General features: G+C 56.5%; 1 protein-coding gene across 1 annotated transcript in view; it reads left to right on the top strand.

The window, feature by feature from the left end:
- Positions 1-2283: 2283 nt before the first annotated feature.
- DBH (dopamine beta-hydroxylase) overlaps positions 2284-19656 on the top strand; it is a 22040-nt gene continuing 4667 nt past the window's right edge. The window contains exons 1-9 of the mRNA XM_004388667.3: positions 2284-2601; positions 6356-6502; positions 7316-7573; positions 9460-9636; positions 10203-10305; positions 15229-15395; positions 18464-18607; positions 18937-18975; positions 19563-19622. Of these exons, the coding sequence (XP_004388724.1) occupies positions 2323-2601; positions 6356-6502; positions 7316-7573; positions 9460-9636; positions 10203-10305; positions 15229-15395; positions 18464-18607; positions 18937-18975; positions 19563-19622 (1374 nt within the window). The 5' untranslated portion in view covers positions 2284-2322. The remainder of the gene's footprint in view (positions 2602-6355; positions 6503-7315; positions 7574-9459; positions 9637-10202; positions 10306-15228; positions 15396-18463; positions 18608-18936; positions 18976-19562; positions 19623-19656) is intronic.

Raw genomic sequence — 19656 nt, 5'->3', positions numbered from 1 at the left:
CCACCCCACCCCCCTCAACCCACCTCACCCCACCTCACCCCACCCCATTCCACCCCAGACTCAGGCTCTGAGTGGGGTCTGGCCGGCTCAGCACTTCCGCCGGCCGGCCACGAGGCTCCGAGAGGACACAGGGGCAGGCATGCGTGCCCGATGTGGGCGAGGGCAAGAGGACCGCTGAGCACTGGGTTTTTACCTGGGGTCGGATTGCTCATTTTTAAAATCTGTTACTGCAAAGAGAGGCACAATACGGCGGAGAGCAGCGATTGGAGCCGCGCCTTCCCACCCACCCGGCAGAGTCGCTGCAGCTTCCTGCGGGCAGTGCGGCCCTTAGCCCTGACCAGGTGCAGTTTCCCTGGCCTTGGCTTCCTGTACTGCCTCCCCTGCCTGAGAGCGTGATCTGGAACCCTGGACGAGGTGCCGGCCTGCTCAGCCCCCAGTGCTGTGTGACCTCGGGAACGCTGCTCGGCCCCTCTGGGACTTCATTCCGCATGCGTGAAGGGCAGAGGAGAGGCAGACCCGTGTTGGCCCCGACGGGCTCTCCTGCTAATCACTAGTACCTGGTCATTTCTGTTCTGAAATCAGCCGACTCATTTTTGTCAAATGTGAGAGGAAGGCCAGCCAGCTCTGAGCTGCAGAAAGAGATTGTGTTTTGAATCCAGTTAAAAATAAACATGTGTACAAAGTGCTCTGGTGTTTGCTAAAGGCCCGCATGGTTCCCTCCGAGCTTGGAGCAGCCCCTGATACCTGCCCGTGTTCCCAGGGAGGCTGTGTGGTCATCTGCTTTCCAGCCCAGGCTCTGATGGAACTCAGACCCCTGTCTTTTGGGCCTCACTGCCTCTCCCTCCCAGACCCTCGGGTGACAGCGGCCGCTGGGATAAGTGATCTTTGCCGCCCCACCCCCTCACCTCTAGATGGGACGGGGCCCTGGGTTGGAATGTGCTTTTCTGAGCAGACCCAGTGGGGCGCTCGGCTGGGGCAGAGCAGATTCAAACCCAACTCTCTGGCCGCTTGGGAGAGGCATGACAGAGGCAGGACCCCGAGGCCTCAGTGCCACTGGAGCTCCTCTGCCTGCTTTCTAGCTGGAGGCTGTTGGTCCTGGGGCTGCCTGGAGGGTCTTGCCCTGAGCTGGGCATGGTAACCCTGCTTCACAGCAGCACCTGGCTTTTGCTATCAGATGTGCCCCAGAGGCTCCCTTCCATGTCTGTCTCCGCCGGCTCTGGATCCAGGTGTGAGTGATTGGAGCCAGATTGGAGGAAGGTTGGCCTAGCAGGGTTCAGATTAAGGCCAGGTCTTCTCAAGGCCTCCCAATGATGCCCCAACAATGCACCCCCAGTGATGCACCCTGCAGTCTTTATCCAGCACCCCCCAGTAAGTCACCGCGCAGTCTGCCCCCCACCCCTGCAGCAATGTACCCTGCAGTTGTCCCCCCAGTAATGCACCCTGCAGCCTGTCCTCCCAGAAACATACCCTGCAGCTATCCCCCCAGTAATGCACCCCGCAATCTGCTCCCCAGCATGTACCCATGCAGTCTGTCTCCCACAATGCACCACACAGCCTACCCCCCAGTAGTGCACCTGCACTCTCCTCAGCCACCCCACAGTGCACCCCCATCCCGCAGCAACGCGCCCCCGCCTTCTGGAGCAGCCGTGGCCACCAGCTGGAGCCTGTGGGGAAACAGAAAGGAGACAAAGTGGGAAGCAGCAGGCCGTGGAGAGAGGGTCTAACCACAGGGCCTATTTGGGGACTGTCTTTTATTTTTAGTTTGAAATTTGTCCACCCTCCCCCCACCCCCAGCCCCCGTCATTGTAGAAACGACTGCTGGATTCAGGTCCACAGCATCTGGGAGCCCCGCACTCACGGGTCACCTCAATAGTGTCCCCTCTCGGCCTCAGTCTCCTCATCCGTGCATGGGTGGCAATCCCTAGCCGGCCGAGCCAGAGAGGCTGGGTGAGTGGCACCCACAGGGGATGGTGACAGGCTGGTGGGCAGGGGGCTGCTTCCCGGACAGTTCCTCAGGGGCCGGAGGGACGGGGAGGCGGCAGCCTCGATTCCCATTGATGATGTCCATACGTCATTAGTGCCAATTAGGGGAGGGAGGGAGTAGAGGGTTTGGCCTGGGGCATGGGCTGGTGGGAGGGGCAGTGGACAATTGAATTGCCCACCAGACAAATGTGATTACCGGAGCAGCCCGGGCCCACCCCCAGAGGGGCCAGGGCATAAATGTCCAGGTGCGGCCGCCAAGCGCACGCCAGCATGCAGGCCCCCAGCCACCAGCGGAGATGGCGCAGCCTCCCCAGCCCCACCGCGCGCGAGGCGGCCTCCATGTACGGCACTGCAGTGGCCGTCTTCCTAGTCATCCTGGTGGCTGCGCTGCAGGGTTCGGCGCCCCCCGAGAACCCCTTCCCCTACCGTATCCCCCTGGACCCCGAGGGGACCCTGGAGCTGTCTTGGAATGTCAGCTACGCCCAGGAAGCCATCCACTTCCAGCTCCTGGTGCGGGACCTCAGAGCTGGCGTGCTGTTCGGCATGTCCGACCGCGGCCAGCTGGAGAACGCCGACCTCGTCGTGCTCTGGACTGATGGGGACAGAGCCTATTTCGGGGTGAGCCTCCCCCTTCCCCTCACCTTGCCCCTGGCCAGCACCCACCTGACCTTCCTTCCACACCAACCCCCCTGAGCCCCCAAGGAGTTCTTTCGCCTTGCTCTCAGTGGGCTACGTGCCTTGGACTTCATCCCAGTCTTGGCACCTCGGGGGGCTGATGGGAGGGCAGACGGGAACACACACTTCCACGGCCCTCAACTGTGCACCCCGAGTTACTGTACTGGCACCTGGGGCCCAGTGTACCCAGGAGCACGCCTCCTACGAAGGACACGCACCCACACAACATGCCACTGAGTTCCCCACCCAGCGCCAGCCCACCCCCTCCGCTCACACACACACAAAGCACCCGTGGTGCACCCCCAGTCACCCACACCCTCCAACGAGGGCTCAGAGCCTGCCGCATTGCAGGTCCGACCCTCACAGGCCTTCTCGTGCTCGCACTGTGGGGGAACCCAACAGGGACGCCCCAAGGTGTGGGTCAAGGCGTGCTCCTCGGAGCTCACTGGTGAGGATAAGCTTGTGACTGTCCCTACAGACTGTCCTCCACTCTGTGAGCTCCACTCCGCAGTGGAGAAAGGGAAGGTTATCTTCAAACTGGGGGGGACTTTGGGGCCGTCAACTAGCTGGAGGGAGGTCACCGGAGAAGGAGTGCCCCCCTGCCATGAGTCAGGGATAAACCCAACTCTCCCCATGGAAACAGACAGCAGGAGGGTTTACAGTGTCAGGAGGCGTCTGCCGAGCTGGAGCGGAGGAGTCTTACCCCCAGGAAGTGGGATCTGGCAGGAGCGAGAGGTCGGGAGAGGCCAGTGTGCCCTGAGCGGTCAGCTCCCACTCCAGGCCTCGGCTCCCGCCTCTGGGGAGTGAGGACAATAACCCGTCTCCACTGTTTGGTCTGTTGTGAGGCCACATGAGCTGATCATGGCGGATATTTCTAGAACTGGCCATGTCCCATCCAATCCCCATGAGGGTTCCGCAGGTGAGGCACTGAGGCTGGGCCGGGCAGGGCTTTGAACCATTTGTTTCGGTTGGAAACCCTGCTGAGAATTTGCGTTTCTAACAAGTTCCCAGGCGATGCTAATGCTGCTGGTTAGGGACCAATTCTGAGAACGACCGGGTAGAGCAAAAAAAAGACAAAACGAAACCTAATCCGTTGCCATCAAGTCAATTCCGACTCACAGCGACCCTATAGGACAGAGTAGAACTGCTCCACAGGGTTTCCTAGGAGCAGCTAGTGGATTCGAACTGCTGAGCTTTTGGTTAGCAGCCGAGCTCTTAACCACTGCGCCACCAGGGCTCTACTAGTAGAGCAGTGGTTCTCAAAATTTATTAGACATGAGAATCATCTGGGGATCTAGTTAAAATGCAGATTGTGATTCAGTGTCTCTGGGGAGGATGTGCAGATTCTCAGCAGGGGGTTGAACTGGACTGAACCCCTCTGAAGCCATTGGCTTAGGGCCTCCTGGGCAGAATGAGAAGGAGCCGCCCAGGGAGGGCCCATGGTAGAGGGCAGTCCCACGCAGTCCCTGGTGGAGCAGCCGAGGCCCCATAACTCACAGTCTGGGGTCTTTGTCAGCTAGAGGTTCCTGAATACCATGTCTTTGGGCCTCTCTGGAACCGCCGGTCCCCCTCTGGCTTTCCTGGCTGCTGAGGGACCAGGGGAGCCTTCTCGGTCCAGAACACTGCTAGATTAATTTGCATAAAATTCGTATGAAATAAATGTCGGACTGGCTTTCCTCCTCCAGCAGTATGTCCCACAAACCCGGCCTCGATTTCCAGCAAAAGCCTCCCAGCTAACAATTTGCCCACGTTTAAAATCCGTCCTGCAAACCAGCTTATCCCCACCAGGGCTCAGGGTGCTGCTTTTCTCCAGGGGACGTTTTGCAAAATCTTTCACAGGTTTCTTTTTTCTCGAGAATGTGAAGAAAACACGTTTTAGCCCCAGATATAAGATTAAAACAAAACAAAAAACCCCTTAAGAGTTTAAACACAGAAGAAAACATTCTTTTTTGGAACGAGGATGGGGAGGGAGAGGGAGGGTTATTTACTAACTAGATAGCAGGTAAGAGTTATGTTAGGTGAAGGGAAGGACAGCACACACTACAGGGGAAGTCAGCACAACCGGACTAAACCTAAGCTAAAAAGTTTCCTGAATACAAACAAACACTTTGAGGGACAGAGTAGCGGGGGTCGGGGTCTGGGGACCATGCTTTCAGGGGACATCTAGGTCAACTGGCATAACAAAGCTTATTAAGAAAATGTTCTGCATCCTGCTTCAGTGAGTGACGTCTGAGGTCTTAAAAGCTTGCAAGCACCCATCTAAGATACATCAATTGGTCCCAACCACCTGTTGTAAAGGAGAATGAAGAACACCAAAGACACAAGGAAAGTATTAGCCCAAGAGACAGAAAGGGCCACATAAACCAGAGACTTCAACAGCCTGAGACCAGAAGAACTAGATGGTACGCGGCTACCACCAATGACTTCCCTGACAGGGAACACAACAGGGAGTCCCTGATGGAGCAGAAGAACGGTGGGGTGCAGAACTCAAATTCTAGTAAGAAGACCAGACTTAATAGTCTGACTGAGACTGGAGGAACCCCAGAAAGCATGGCTCCCGGATTCTCTATGAGCCCAGAACTAAAACAATTTCTGAGGCCAACTCTTCAGAAAGGGATTGGACTGGACTGTGGGACATAAAGTGATACTTGTCAGGAGTTGCCTCTTAGCTCAAGTAGATACAAGAGACCAAAGGGGCAGCTTCTGTCCGGAGGGGAGATGGGAAGGCTGGTTAAATGGACATCGGGAATCAGGGGTGGAAAGGAGGAGTGTGCTGTCGCAGTATGGGGAGAGCAATTAGGGTCACCTAACAATGTAAGTATAAATTTTTATATGGGAATAATAATTTTAAAAAATCCTTAAGAAAAGGGCCTGTAGTGCTTCTAAGGCGGATGGGCCTGGCTGTGGGGGAGGGTCTCCCAGGGAGACTTCTGTCCCTGAGTCATTGGGGCCAGAGAGGCCAATGCAGGGGAAGCAGCTGGGGGGAGGGCGGGGCCGGAGTCAGGGATCCTGCTTCCAATTTGGACCTGCTACCTATGAAGGGCCTGGAAAGTGCAGCGGCCTGCTTTCCCCCTGGGCCTCTGTTTACCCATCCCAAAGCACGGCAGGGACAGGGGTGAGGTGAGCAAGGCATCCAGGGTGCACTCTTGAAGGTGGTGACCACTCTTAGGGTCAGTAGGGACAGGGTCGGCACCCGACTGTGAGCGCCACCTTAAACTCCACCCTTGAATGCCTCTCGCTCACCCAAGTCGGCCTTGTCTCTGTCTTCCCCCACCCCTGCCACGGCTCCTCCCTGGAAAAGTGACCCCTGTGCGTCTAAGGCCCTGCTTCCCAAGCATGGCAGCTTCTCAGCAATACAGATTCCTGGGTGCCGCCCTAGAGGCCTGGAAGTCTGCATTGCTGGCAAGTGCCTGTGAGTCTCAGGTGGCTGTCCGGACTGCAGGGTGAGATCCCTGCTCAAGGCAGTGGAGTAAGTAAGCAAGGATTAGAACTTGCCTCGCTGCCCCCAGACAGACCAGACACAGAAAGTGAAGCAACCCCCAACCCAGGCACAGACCTTGACTCACAGGGAGTGAGGCCGAGCAGTCCCAGCAAGCCAGTGAGATCCCAAGGGCAGGCTGTAGCAGATGAGGTGGAGCTCCCCAGAGGGGCTGCAGGCTGCACCCTGCCCCCTGCCCCAGCCACCTCTTCTCTGCAGGATGCCTGGAGTGACCAGAAAGGGCAGATCCACCTGGATTCCCAGCAGGATTACCAGTTGCTGCGGGCACAGAAGACGCCGGAAGGCCTATACCTGCTCTTCAAGAGGTCCTTTGGCACCTGTGACCCCAAGGATTACTTCATTGAGGTGGGCGGTGGCCCCACGTGCCCAAGACAGGGTAGGCTGGGCGGGATAGCTCTTGCACTTAGGGTAGTGCCTGGCTGGTTTTTTCAGTGCATAAGTGGGTACCGACTCCCTATTCTGGGTGCTGTCCTGAGCAGAGGAGACAGCCCACACTCTGTCCACAGGGCCCTGGGTTTGGTGGCTGGGCCAAATGTCACAGGTGGGCCAGCTCCCAGGGGGCCCAGGAGTCACTAGTGGAATAAATACTAAGTAGAATGAATGCTACTGGAATGAGTGCTGGTGGACTGGATGTTAAGTGGAGTGGATGTTAAGTGGAGTGGGTGCTGGTGGAGTGGATGTAAAGTCGAGTGGATGTAAAGTCGAGTGGATGCTGGTAGAGTGGATGTAAAGTGGAGTGGATGCTGGTGGAGTGGATGTAAAGTGGAGCGGATGTAAAGTCGAGTGGATGTAAAGACGAGTGAATGTAAAGTGGAGTGGATGCTGGTAGAGTGGATGTAAAGTGGAGTGGGTGCTGGTGGAGTGGATATAAAGTGGAGTGGATGCTGGTGGAGAGCATGTTAAGTGGTTGCAGATAGACTGTATTTTGAAAGACAAAATGCACTTAATACCTGTTGCCAACAGTGTGTTCTGGCGTGGTCCGCCAGGGGTTTGACCCCGCCCCATTCACACTGAGCCTCAGAGAGCCCCTCTTTGGCAGAGACAGGGGCAGGCGTGCTAGGTTCGGGTAGGCAGGGCCAGGGTGCCCCTCCGATTGCCGAGGAGCCCTGCCACATAGGGGTGTGGGCAAGTGGGTGACTGGGCCCTGTCTCACTGCAGGATGGCACAGTGCACCTGGTGTACGGGATCCTGGAGCAGCCGATCCCGTCGCTGGAGGCCATCAACACATCGGGCCTGCAGACGGGGCTGCAGAGGGTGCAGCTACTGAAGCCCAACATCTCAGTGCCTGTGCTGCCCGATGACCTGAGCACCATGGAAGTCCGCAGCCCCGACATCCTCATCCCCGGTCAGGAGACCACATACTGGTGCTACATCATTGAGCTCCCGGCCGGCTTCTCAAGGCACCACATTGTCATGGTATGCGGGTGAAGAATGTCTTAGCTATCCAATGCTGCTGTAAACAAATACTGCAAGTGGGTGGCTTTAACAAACAGAACTTTATTCTCTCACAGTTTAGGAGGCTAGAAGTGCGACTTCAGGGCACCAGCTCTAGGGGAAGGCTTTTTCTCTCTGTTGGCTCTGGAGGAAGCTTGCTATGCCTTGGTTCCTTGGAGATCTTCTTGGGGTGTGGCATCTCTCTTCCTCCATCTCTGCTTGCTTAATCTGCTCCTTTCATAGCTTGTAAGATTGACTCAAAACACACCCTACACTAATCCTGCCCCATTAGCATAACAAAGACAGCCCATTCCCAAATGGGATTATAACCACAGATATAAAGGTTAGGATTCACAACAAATACTTTTGGGGGACACAATTCAATCCACAATAGGGGGATAGGGGGCTCTGGTCCACCTGCCACTTGGGCTGGCCTGTGAGGGCAGGACCTTCCGGGGACCATGGAGAGAAGTGGCCTGGGGCCCTGGACTCTGTCCTTGGTGCTGATGAAACAGGCGTACTCCTAGCGCCTGCCTTAGTCAGCTAGCGCGGCTATGACAGAGTACCACCAGAAGTGGATGGCTTTAAGAAACAGAAGTTTATTCTCTCACAGTTTAGGAGGCCGGAAGTCCAAATTCAGGATGCCAGCTCTAGGGGAAGGCTTTCTCTGTCTGTTGGTTCTGGGGGAAGGTCCTTGTCATCAATCTTCCCCTGGTCTAGGAGCTTCTCTCCACAGAAACCCAAGGTCCAAAGGACGCACTGTGCTCTCAGCTGCTTTCTTGGTGATGTGAGGTTCCCCTGTCTCTCTGCTTGCTTCTCTCTTTTATATCTCAAAAGAGATTGGCTTAAATTGTAGATTAATCTTGCAGATTGAGTCTACATCACTACTGCTAATCCCATCTCATTAACATCATAGAGGTAGGATTTACAACACATAAGAAAATCACATCAGGAGACAAAATGGTGGACAATCACACAATACTAGGAATCATAACCTAGCCAAGTTGACACGCATTTTGGGGGGACACAATTCAATCCATGACAGCCCCAAGCCTTTGACACTGGCCTTCCCGCCTGACCCACCTCCCCCCCCCCCACCCCGGCTGCCACAATTCCTCTCTGGTCCCTGCCCCCTACCGTCTCCCCCACCCTCCAAATGTGCTCGACCTGGACCAAAGCAGCTGATGGCTTAATGTCTCCGTCTTCCCTTGGGGCTGTCTGTCTGTCTGTCTGTCAGGCCACCTTCCCCCCTTCATGCAAAACCAGCTCCACTCAGAACTCCCTTGTTGTAAATACCCCTGGGGATAGCGGTAGATGTTAATGGCTGTCGAGTGTTGACTCCTCACCTGGCCCAGGGGGAAGGGGCAGGTGGATCATCCAACTGCTGGGCCACACTAGTGCCCAGTCGAGGCCACGTGGCGTGCCATTGCCGCGCTGCGGGGGGGGTGGCCGGGCGGGACTCGCAGCCATGCCCGCACCCTCAGTGCTCTGAGTTCTGGGCCCCCGCCTCCCCGGTGGAGCTGCAGACCCATGTCCTTGCCCCGCCCCTGCGCCATTCACAGGAGGACAGTGCCTTCCTATCCCCACCGTGTCCGGAAGTGGCCGGTCCGGCTCCTCAATTTCTTCACTCAGGAGCTCTTGTGGCGTTCTGGCAGATTCCACCCAGTTCCTGATGGGTGGCTCAACCCTCAGAGCACCGAGCCCTGGAAGTGCCCCTGGAGATGGCCTCGCCAACCCTCCCATTTAACAGATGGGCAAACCAAGGCCAGGGAGGGGGAGTTGCCAGACTTGAGCCCCCGCAGTGCGGGTGGGGCAGGGCAGGTGGGTAGGTGTCAGGGCCCCGGGCTCAGTGGGCGCCCTCTTTGCAGTACGAGCCCATCGTCACCACGGGCAACGAGGCCCTGGTCCACCACATGGAGGTCTTCCAGTGTGCCGCCGAGTTCGAGAGCTTCCCCCGCTTCAACGGGCCCTGTGACTCCAAGATGAAGCCGGAACGGCTCAACTACTGCCGCCACGTGCTGGCCGCCTGGGCCCTGGGTGCCAAGGTGCGGCCGCCGGCTTCTCTGGGGCCCCCAACCCCTTACCCGTTTCCCTGACTGCTCAGCTTGAGGAGCTGGGAAGGGCCTCCTGCTAGAAAGGGCCCGGTGACTCCCCGCTTGCCTGGACCCTGCCTGAAACCCCCTCCCCGTTCTTTTCCCAGCTGTTGCTGCTTTTCTATAAAAACACCAATGCCCCAGGAGCTCATGAATTTCATGGGCGTTAGTCTAGCGTCCTTGCTGGGCTGGCAGGGTTGGGGGCACAGGGTGGCCCCAGGCTGAGTGGTCGGGCCAGTCCCATGGGGGTTTCCTCAGCTCTCCTTCAGTAGCCCAGTGAAGGGTGGAGTGGGCAGGCAGTGGGGGCGCAGGAGTCAGGAGTGGTCCTGGGGCTCCGCTCCCTATTCCCGACACCTGTGTGGGTGGGAGTGATCTTCTCATCCGACCTGCCCCCCAGCACCGCCCTGTGCCTGAGCAGTGGGGTGGGCTGGCTGACCGGTGGGGCCCCCTCTCCTCACATACTGGTCGGTCTGCCTGGGCTGGGCACCCCCAGCCTGACTCCTCCCTCCACCCCGCAGGCATTTTATTACCCCGAGGAGGCTGGCCTGGCCTTCGGGGGCCCTGGCTCCTCCAGATTCCTCCGCCTAGAGGTTCACTACCACAACCCTCTGAAGATCCAAGGTAGGTGGGCTCCCAGGGAGCTTTTCCAGTCCCCAGCCAGTCCTTTCCCTCGGGACACCCTCTGGCGAGGCTGTGTCCAGTCGGCAAAATCTTTGGACCTGGCGTCTGTCTGAGCCTCTGTGTGTCTGACCCCATTAGCTCTGGTCATGCCTCTCATATACTTGCCCTTGATCGGTCTTCCCTGACCACGGTGAGCTCCCAGGGGCCATATCCCAGCGCCTGGCACCCACTGGGGACTCAGCACCCCCACACGCCTCCTTCCTCGTCAGCAGGATACTGGCTGCCATGGACACAGTGCTGTCCAAGGTGCCACCGCCCAGGACGAGGCTAGGCACTGGTTTCTTGCGCTCCCATTTTACAGATGAAGAAACTAAGACTCGGAGGTGATGGGACCCCACCATGGCCACAAGGCCCACAGGGACTCGGAGCCAGAGGTCTAGCTCTGTTACAGCTCCATGGCCTTGGCTACGCAGGCCTGTAATGGTCAAGCTGAACTTGAACCCGGCAAGGTCAGCCTGATTCCGAAGCTGCGACCCTGCCTCTCCAGTAACAAACCATCTTAGAAATGGGATCAGCCCACCCACTCCCCACACACCCTCCCCTCACTTTGAAGGGATGGCGGGAGCAGTAGGCTAGCTTTGTTGTTAGGTGCTGTGGAGTCGGTTCCGACTCGTAGCGACCCTATCTGTGTACACCAGAACGAAACACTGCCCAGTCCTGCTCCCTCGTCATAGTCATTGCTGGTTGGCTGGCTTTCAGGTGAGCTAATCACAGGCCAAGGACTGTTGAAGAGACCTCAGGCAGGAGCAGAGCCCCAGGTACCGGTCCCTCTGGAAGTCTAACTTCTGCAAGGCTGCCCGGACTAGTAGCCACCCTCTCACCCCTAGCTGCCCCTCCCTGATGGGTGACATACCAGCACCCACTAGCTGTGGCTCTGCCCTCCCCCAGCAGGCTGGGCTGGACCAGAGCACCCAGCAGGGGTCCTGGCATTTCGGTCAGTGGTGGCCTCCACCTGGGACCCACCTGACACCCTCTTTAATGTTCCCGCCCTGACCCTGGGGAGACACTGGCCCAGGTGTCCTCAGGGAAGGGCAGGGCCCTGGCCCGATCAGGGTGTGTCCCAAAGCATGTGACATCAGAGCAAATGTGTGCATTACGTGTGAGTGTGCACATGGGTTCTCTGTCCACATGTGTATGTGCCAGGGATGGCAGATAGGCTTGTTCCTGGGGCTCCTCTAATTGGCCAGTAGGGATGCAAGGAGGTCCCTGTTGCCTGGGCCCAGTAGGAGAGTGCATAGTGCTGTGATTGATTAGTGATGTCTGCCCAGCGCTGGAGGGCTGGCTCTCGTTTGTTTAGTGGCGTTGAGTTCATAAGCATGTTGACACTCAGCAGTGCTCCTGATTACAGTGGGCCTTGCAGGGTGAGGCGGATTTTCACAAAGGGATCTGCCAGGTGCAGCATTCCAGGTAGAAAGAACAGTCTGGGCAAAGACAAGGGTGGGTGAGCAGAGGGCATGTTCAGGAGCTGGCAGGCCAGCGCGGCTGCAGCGCAGGGACTAAGAAGGGCAGCTGGTCGCGCTGGGCCTGAGCCAGTCTAGAATGGCGAGGCTAGGTGTGGCTGTATGAGAAACTGGATTTATTTCCTTCTTTCTGTTACCCCAGCATCTTCCATCAGATAGTCACACGACTTGTCTCACTTTTTTTTTTTTTTTTTTTTAATGACACTTGTTTTCATCTGTGTAAGTGAAAGGCAGAAATAGCTTGGCAGGTAAGACCATCACTTCGGGCTGGGTGCCAGCCCACCCGTCCGCAGCTGCGTACCTTGGGTGAGGGACCTGCCCCCTGCCTTATTTTCTTGCCTCCCCACAGCTGTGGTGAAGCTGGGAAAAGCTAAACCCCCAGCATGAGGCTGGCCAGGGGCAGGTGCTCAATTAACTGTCGCTGGTAATTTTTTCCCGGCTGCGTAAGTAATACTTTGTGCCACCGCTGGAATTCTGTGCTGCCTGTACAGAGAAGGGAATAAATCAGCTGAACCTTAGCATGATATGGGATTTATTGCTCATTGAAAACCTGAAAGCAAATGGATTTTTGAAAACTCTTTAAGCATCAGGGAAGCCTGTCTCCCCTGATGGTTTGGCTGTATTTATGGATCCTTTGCCAGATATAAGGATGCACCTGTCACTTCACAAATCTTGAGATGGGCTGCTTTTCTATAAATATACGAGGTTCTACCATTATTTCATTATTTAATCCCCATCTGAATTTTAACCAATTGCATCTCCCTTTTTATTATTATCCTCTGAAGTAATCAGCCTAGAGATACGGGAGCTGTTTGAGTTTGGATGTGGAAGTGGGAAAGCAGGGTTAGGGAGGGAGGAAGGTAGGAGGCGAAGTAGGGTGTTCTTGGTTTATCTTAAGACAAAGGGGTGGGGAGGTGGCAGGGCCCCCAACAGTGCCCGGAGCCCCAGTGAGCCAGCCCTGGGCTCGAACCCAACTTGGACACTTCCCAGATGTGAGATGTTGGTCAAGGTCGTCCGTCTGGGGTTTGAGCCTCAGTTTCCTTGTCTGTAAAATCGGGGTAATGGTTCTTACCAAGCAGAATTTCCATGAAGGTGCTGGGTTGTGTGTGAACAATTTCTGGCACCCAGGGCATGGATTACGATCTGTACCACTCTTTTCTGGCATGTTTGATGACACGGGCATACATGTACATCGTGGGGGAAGGTGAAAGGGCAGAAAGACACAGAGACAATCAAACCATTCCCAGCTCACAGCTGCCTGACCACCAGGCTGCAGGGTCTGCCCTGACTCTTTTCTGGGCATGCCAATTTCTTTCCTGTGCCCAGGACTTTTTGCCGGACTCTTTTCACAGACTCTTTACCAGAAGACCTGTGCATGTCAATTAAAGCCCCTTGCAAATTTCATGTTACTTGGCACCTACCATGTCTTCCCCATACGCAGTTAAAAGGTGCCAGGCCCCTTCCGTTTACACAGGCCATGCCTGCCCATCTCCCCGGACATTCCAAGGGGTGGGCCTGCGTCCAGTCCTCTAGACACCCCAGAGGCCACCCAATGGGCCAGCCCACTGACGTGCTCAGGGCACCACTGCAGACTGGCTCGTGAAGAGTGGCATTTCAGGCAGGGGTCAGGGACATCTGAGGCCATGTGGTTGTGGGGATGTTCCTGTGGGCGCCAGAGCCCCCATGTCACTAACCACCAGGTCCAGATGACTGCTGGCAGGCTGCCTGGGGGCTCAAGATGATAGATAGATAGACAGACAGACAGGTGGTAGATAGACAGATGATAAATGGACAGATAGATGATAGATAGAGAGGTAGATAGACAGACAGTTAGATGATAGACACAGGTAGACAGATGATAGGTAGATAGCTAGACGGATAGACAAATAGATGATAGACAGACAGATAGGTAAATAGACAGATAGATAGATGATTGATAGACAGACAGATAGGTAGATAGAAAGATACACTGATACATAAACCGCTGTTGGGTCAAGTCTGACTCCTGGCACCCTCGTGCACAGCAGAGCGAAACGTTGCTGTACATGAGGTCCCGCGTCATCCCCGTCATCCTCAGGCTCATCAGCATGTTCGAGTTCCTTATTGTGGCTGTTGTGTCAGTCCATCTCACTGAGGGTCTCCCTCGCCCTTGTTGGCCCTCTGCTTCACCAAACATGATGTCCTTCTCCAGTGACGGATCCCTCCTGATGACCTGCCCAAAGCAAGTCAAACTATGTTCTGTTGGGATCCATAGGGTTTTCATGGGCTAATTGTCAGAAGTAGATCCCCAGGTCTTTCTTCCTAGTCTGTCTTAGTCTGGAAGTTTCACTGAAACCTGTCCACTGTGGATGACCCTGCTGGTATTCGAAATACTGGTGGCCTAGCTGCCAGCATCACAGCAACACGCAAGCCACCGCAGTAGGACAGAGTGACAGATGAGTGGTGGGGGGGTGCTGGAAGGGTTAGAAACAGCAAGATGCAAGAGGAGTGAGCAGGTGAGGCCAGACCACCAGCGGGAGGATCGCGCAGTCCCCACCCGTGATGGACAGAAGCATCAAGTTTTCCTTCGGACGTGAGGCTTTAGAGACCACCTCCAGTCCTCTGGACCGCGAGCTGAGACCCCGAGAGGGACACTGACATGTCCGAGATCACACAGCATGCTGCTGTCCAAGCTGGGACCATGGGCCAGGGGCAAAACCTTCAGTGGCCAACCTGCTCCAGGTGGTCCACTTCCCTGCTCAGGTGCTTCCAGAGACTGTGGACAGGAGCTCCAGGTCGGCCACGATCCTGCAGAAGGCAATCAAGGGTAAGAATGGGTGCTGTAAAAGGGCTGTGTGCCTTACAGGAACTGTTTTAGCTTTACACACAGATGCACTCATATCTGCAGGCCTTTGCAGTGGGGCCCAGGCTTCCTGCGAGGTGAGCCGGCCATGGGAGGGCCACGCCCCCTCTTTGCCCGGGCCACACCCTCACGAATCCTGCAACAGGTCCAGCTGCAGCTTAGGTTTCTATGAACGTGGAAGAAGGATGGAAAACCACTTTCAAAGCAATCTGAGCACAGGATCCTAGGTTTACGGGTCCAAACCTGCAGCAGGAACTGAGCCGCACTGAACTCCACAGCACGAGTTGTTATCACCCGCCTTCATCATGTCTCTCCTAAGCACTCAGCCTGGTTTTTCTAGTTTTTAGCCGCTCTTTCTTCCCACGTGTGTACTGTGTGATGTCGGATAGCAGCGCAGGTCTGCCTGGCGTCAACACGTGTGGGGACAGGCAGCAGGTGGCAGCAGGTGTGGGGGCGCCAGCGCCTCCTACTGGCTGAGGGTGGTGGGGCGAAGCGGGTGAGCTGGGGTAGCCTGTCAGGGGCAGCGGGAGGCCTCTGCTCACGTCGGCATCTTTCCGGCAGGCCGGCGGGACTCCTCTGGCATCCGCCTGTACTACACATCTTCGCTGCGGCGCTTCGACGCGGGCATCATGGAGCTGGGGCTGGTATACACGCCGGTGATGGCCATCCCCCCACGGGAGCCCACCTTTGTGCTCACGGGTTACTGCACGGATAAGTGCACCCAGCTGGTGAGTGGGCTGGCCTGGCCGCACCCTCCCTGCCCTGGCGCCCAGGAGGCTGGCTGAGCTGTTAGGGACCGCTCTGTGCTGTGCATTGTAGCCGGCAGCGTGGGGAGGGCGGCGGGCTTGCTTGGCTTTGCCCCCGACCCTAAACCCCTGCTGCTTCACACCTGACCTGCCCCTGTTCTGTACCCAGGGGCGCCTTTCGGCTCTACGGCCCCCTGGGATGGACACCACCTCTCTGGCTGACCGTGGTGCCCACTTATTCAGTCTCCGCATGCCAGCACTTCCAGGCACTGCTTTTTTTTTTTTTTTTTTTTTAAATAAAAGGACTTTATTTATTAGAGCAATTTCAGGTTTATAGAAAAACTGTGCTGAAAGTGCAGAGTTCCCGTGTGCCCCTCCCCACTGCACACACTCTCCCGTTACTACCATCTGGCAGTAAACCCTGCCATTGAGTCCCTTCTGACCCAGAGCAACCCTAGAGGACAGAGTAGAACTGCCCCACAGGGTTTCCAAGGAGCGGCTGGTGGATTCGAACTGCAGACTTGTTGGTTAGCAGCCAAGCTCTTAACCACTGCGCCCCCAAGGGCTCCCATCCGGCAATGGCGAGGGTCATCGGTTACGATGATGCATCGTTGCCAACTGAAGCCCACAGTCCGCACGAGGGGTCGCTCTGTGTGGTGTAGCCACCATCGTGCCCTGTGTCCCCCTCCGTGTCCTACAGAATTGTGTCACTGCTCAGAGCTTCCCAGACCAGCCCTGTCCGTGCACTGCCTCGTAAACTGTGTTTTGACTGTGTAAGTAGAACAGAAACGCCAGAACAAACAAAAACCATTGCCGTCGAGTCAATTCCGACTCATAGCGACCTGACAGGACAGAATAGAACTGCCCCATAGGGTTTCCAAGGAACAGCTGGTGGATTCGAACTGCCGACCTTTCACTTAGCAGCCTGAGCTCTTAGCCACTGTGCCACCAGGGCTCCATCCACAGTCACATGCAGGCACAATGCAAGGAACAGTTGTCCTTGACCACAGCACACTGTCCCCCTACTGAAGCTGCAGTCCCCACCCCCACCTCCGGGTATACAGCTACTGGTTGGTTTATATCCTTCTAGACTTTTCTCCCGTGTATCTTCACACGCCCTTAGATGTGATGGAAACACAGTTTTGTATTGTGCTTTTTTATGAAAATGAATAGTGTATACCTGTCCTGTGACCTGCCTTCTAGCTGCTAAGCAGTGGTCCACAGGACGAGGGTTTCATTAGGCATTTAGCCAGGGCCAGGAAGGTGTGAGGCAAGCCAGGCCCCTCAGGGGGCAACCCCTGTTGTCAGCTTCTCCTCAGGAGGAAGCAGGCCTCTGTGGGCACACCGGGAAATGTTCCTTTAGAGCAGATTTCTAAAAATGAAATTGCCGCGCAAAGAGGCCCCGAACTTTAACTGTAGTCCATCTTGCAAAATGCCCTCCAAAAAGCAACCCCAATGCTTCTGCCACACACAGTACAAGGGGGTGCCCTGTCCCCCGCAACACACACACACCAATGCAACATATTATCCACATGTTAAATATCTGCTTAATCGTTGGGGAGAAAAAGATGTCGATGTCGTTTAATTTGAATTTCTCGGATTATCTGTAAGGTTTTCTTGGCCATTTTCTGTGAGTGTCTGTTCTCATCCTTCGTGTGGTTTTTCCATCGGATTCTTCGTCTTCTTTATTGTTGGTTTCCAGGCGTCTTTTTCAAAGGAGACCCGGTTGCGCAGTGGTTAAGCCATCTGCTGTTAACCGAAAGGTTGGCAGTTCAAATCCACCAGCTGCTCTGTGGGAGAAAGATGTGGCGATCTGCTCCTATAAAGATTACAGCTTTGGAAACCCTATGGGGCAGTCCTACTCCTTCCTACAGGGTCACTAAGAGTCAGAATTGACTTGACAGCACCTAACAACAACAGGTGTTCTTTTTACATGAGGGATGTTCTTTCGTGGTCTGTTGTGCATGCTCCAAACACTGTCTCCCACTCAGTGTCTTCGCTTCTCACCATGGCCTGCGAGGCGTGAGTGAATGTCCCCATTTCACAGACGAGCAACTGAGGCCTGCACAGTCACTGTGCTAGCAGCTGCAGGGTGAGGCTTCAAACGCAGGCCTGCCCGACCTCTAAAGCCAAGCCCCCGACAGCGGGCTGCTCTCTGCTGAGGCTGAGAATGAATTCTCTCTCAGGTCAATTGATGTGTTGGGATCTGGCCTTCAGGCGGCCTCCCTGAGCTTCCCAGGCTCCTGACTGTCAGGCAGCCAAGTTTCCTCAAAGCCGAGAAGCAGTAAACCAGCTCTGTTGGTCAGAGCCGGGGAGAGAAGCCGTACACGCACAGCCGGCAGCTGATACTCCTCCTAGGCCCCCAGAGCCCGCATTGGCGAAATCACTTGCTGTGTAATAGACTCCGTGGCTGGGAGTGGGGCTGGGTGGGGGTCACCCCTCGGGGCTCAATGGGATAAGGGGCCCTAGGCCAGGCAGCACCTCTGCCTATTGTGGGCCCAGGTGACCTTGAGACCACGCGCCCAGCCCAGCCAGTGGTCCTTCACCAGAGTCTCCAAATACTGTCCAGTGACGAAATCAAAAGAACTCAATTTACTCTTCTTCCCCTTCAAACAGAAAATCCACCTTGAAAAGTGCATTGCTGTGAAATTCTGCTGAGGAGGCTGCCTACTGTTTGTCTTGCTGTCCTTTAGCGGGTCACCAACGGGTGGACACGTTACAGTCAAAAGTCCATCGTAGTCCAGATATTCTCAAAACCAAAACCAAACCAAACCCATTGCTATCCAGTCAATTCTGACTCATCGCGACCCTACAGGACAGAGTAGAACTCCCCGTAAGGTTTCCAAGGTTGTAGTCTTTACGAAGCAGACTGCCACATCTTTCTCCTGCGGAGCTGCTGGTGGGTCCAACTGCCAACCTTTTGCTTAGCAGCCGACTGCTTAACCACTGCGCCACCTGAGCTCCTTGTAGATTCCCTCGACTTTGTGAAGAAATACAGCGGCTTGGGCCTCCCACCCCAGCCCCTCCGACCTGCCTCTCCCTGCCCCCAGGCGCTGCCGCCCTCGGGGATCCACATCTTTGCCTCGCAGCTGCACACACACCTGACGGGGCGGAAGGTGGTCACTGTGCTGGCCCGGGGCGGCCGCGAGAAGGAGGTGGTGAACAGAGACAATCACTACAGTCCCCACTTCCAGGTAGGGCTGCTGGGGCACCGCATGGGTCTCCCGACCTGCTCTCTGCAGGGCTCAGACACCGGGGCCGGGGGGACGCACAGGGCAGCCTGCCCTCCCCTTTGGTGCTTCATCTAAGGGGGCACCTGGCAGACTGTGGCACTGGAGGAGTGGCGGCCTGTGGTGGCTCTCGGTCCACACTTGTTGTTCCAGAGAGGCCGGGACGCTGTGGGCACCCCCAGGAGGGTTGAGGGGGCCCGGTGGTAGGGAAGCCTAAAAACGAGGAAGTCAGAGTGGTGGGGAGGTGGGTCTGCAGCTGAGCTCTCTTCTTCCCGCCCCCTTCTGCACCCCAGGAGATCCGCATGCTGAAGAAGGTGGTGTCGGTTCACCCGGTGAGTGCCCAGGCAGGGGGCCCCCTGGGGCTGGAGAGTGGGGGCCGGGGAGGCTGTCCCCGCAGGAGAGAGCGAAACCAAGAGGCAGCGCGGAGGTCTTCCGGCAGGAACCGTGTCCCTGCAGGGCGGGGCCGGCTCCACGGGCTGCCTCGTGGTGACATACATGGGACTTATGGGAAGACCTCAGCAGGGAAGGGACTTAGAGCGGGCACGCGGTGACGTATGTCCCAGTCTGCTCAGTCCAACACGAACCCGAGAGCTTGAGGGGAGAGAGGCGCAGTGGTGAACCCCTGACTTACAGACTAACCTCGGGCCTCGGAGGGGGCTTGCCCGAGGTGCCAGATGCTGGATGTGCCAGTGCTGTCCGTGGCTCCTGTGCAAACAGGCAGGTGCCTGCTGGGCAAGAGCTCCCTGGGGACACTCAGGCTGTGACCACCATGGCGGGGCAGGGACCATCATGAGGTTCCTCAGTAGCCGAGCAACACCACCCGCACAGGCATGGTGGCTCACTCACAGGTGGGCCTGGGCTCCTGCACCTGTTAGCACAGGTGCGCAGGTGCTAACGGTGTCTGGTGCTTGGTCCCCAGGGAGACGTGCTCATCACGTCCTGCACGTACAACACAGAGGACAGGGAGCTGGCCACTGTGGTAAGTCACCCTGACCGCACCCTGCCACCTGCCC

This window comes from Trichechus manatus, unplaced genomic scaffold, assembly GCF_000243295.1.
Source record: "Trichechus manatus latirostris isolate Lorelei unplaced genomic scaffold, TriManLat1.0 scaffold00214, whole genome shotgun sequence".
In the NCBI taxonomy this organism is placed as follows: domain Eukaryota; kingdom Metazoa; phylum Chordata; class Mammalia; order Sirenia; family Trichechidae; genus Trichechus; species Trichechus manatus.
This window is presented reverse-complemented; position numbering and strand designations above follow the sequence as displayed.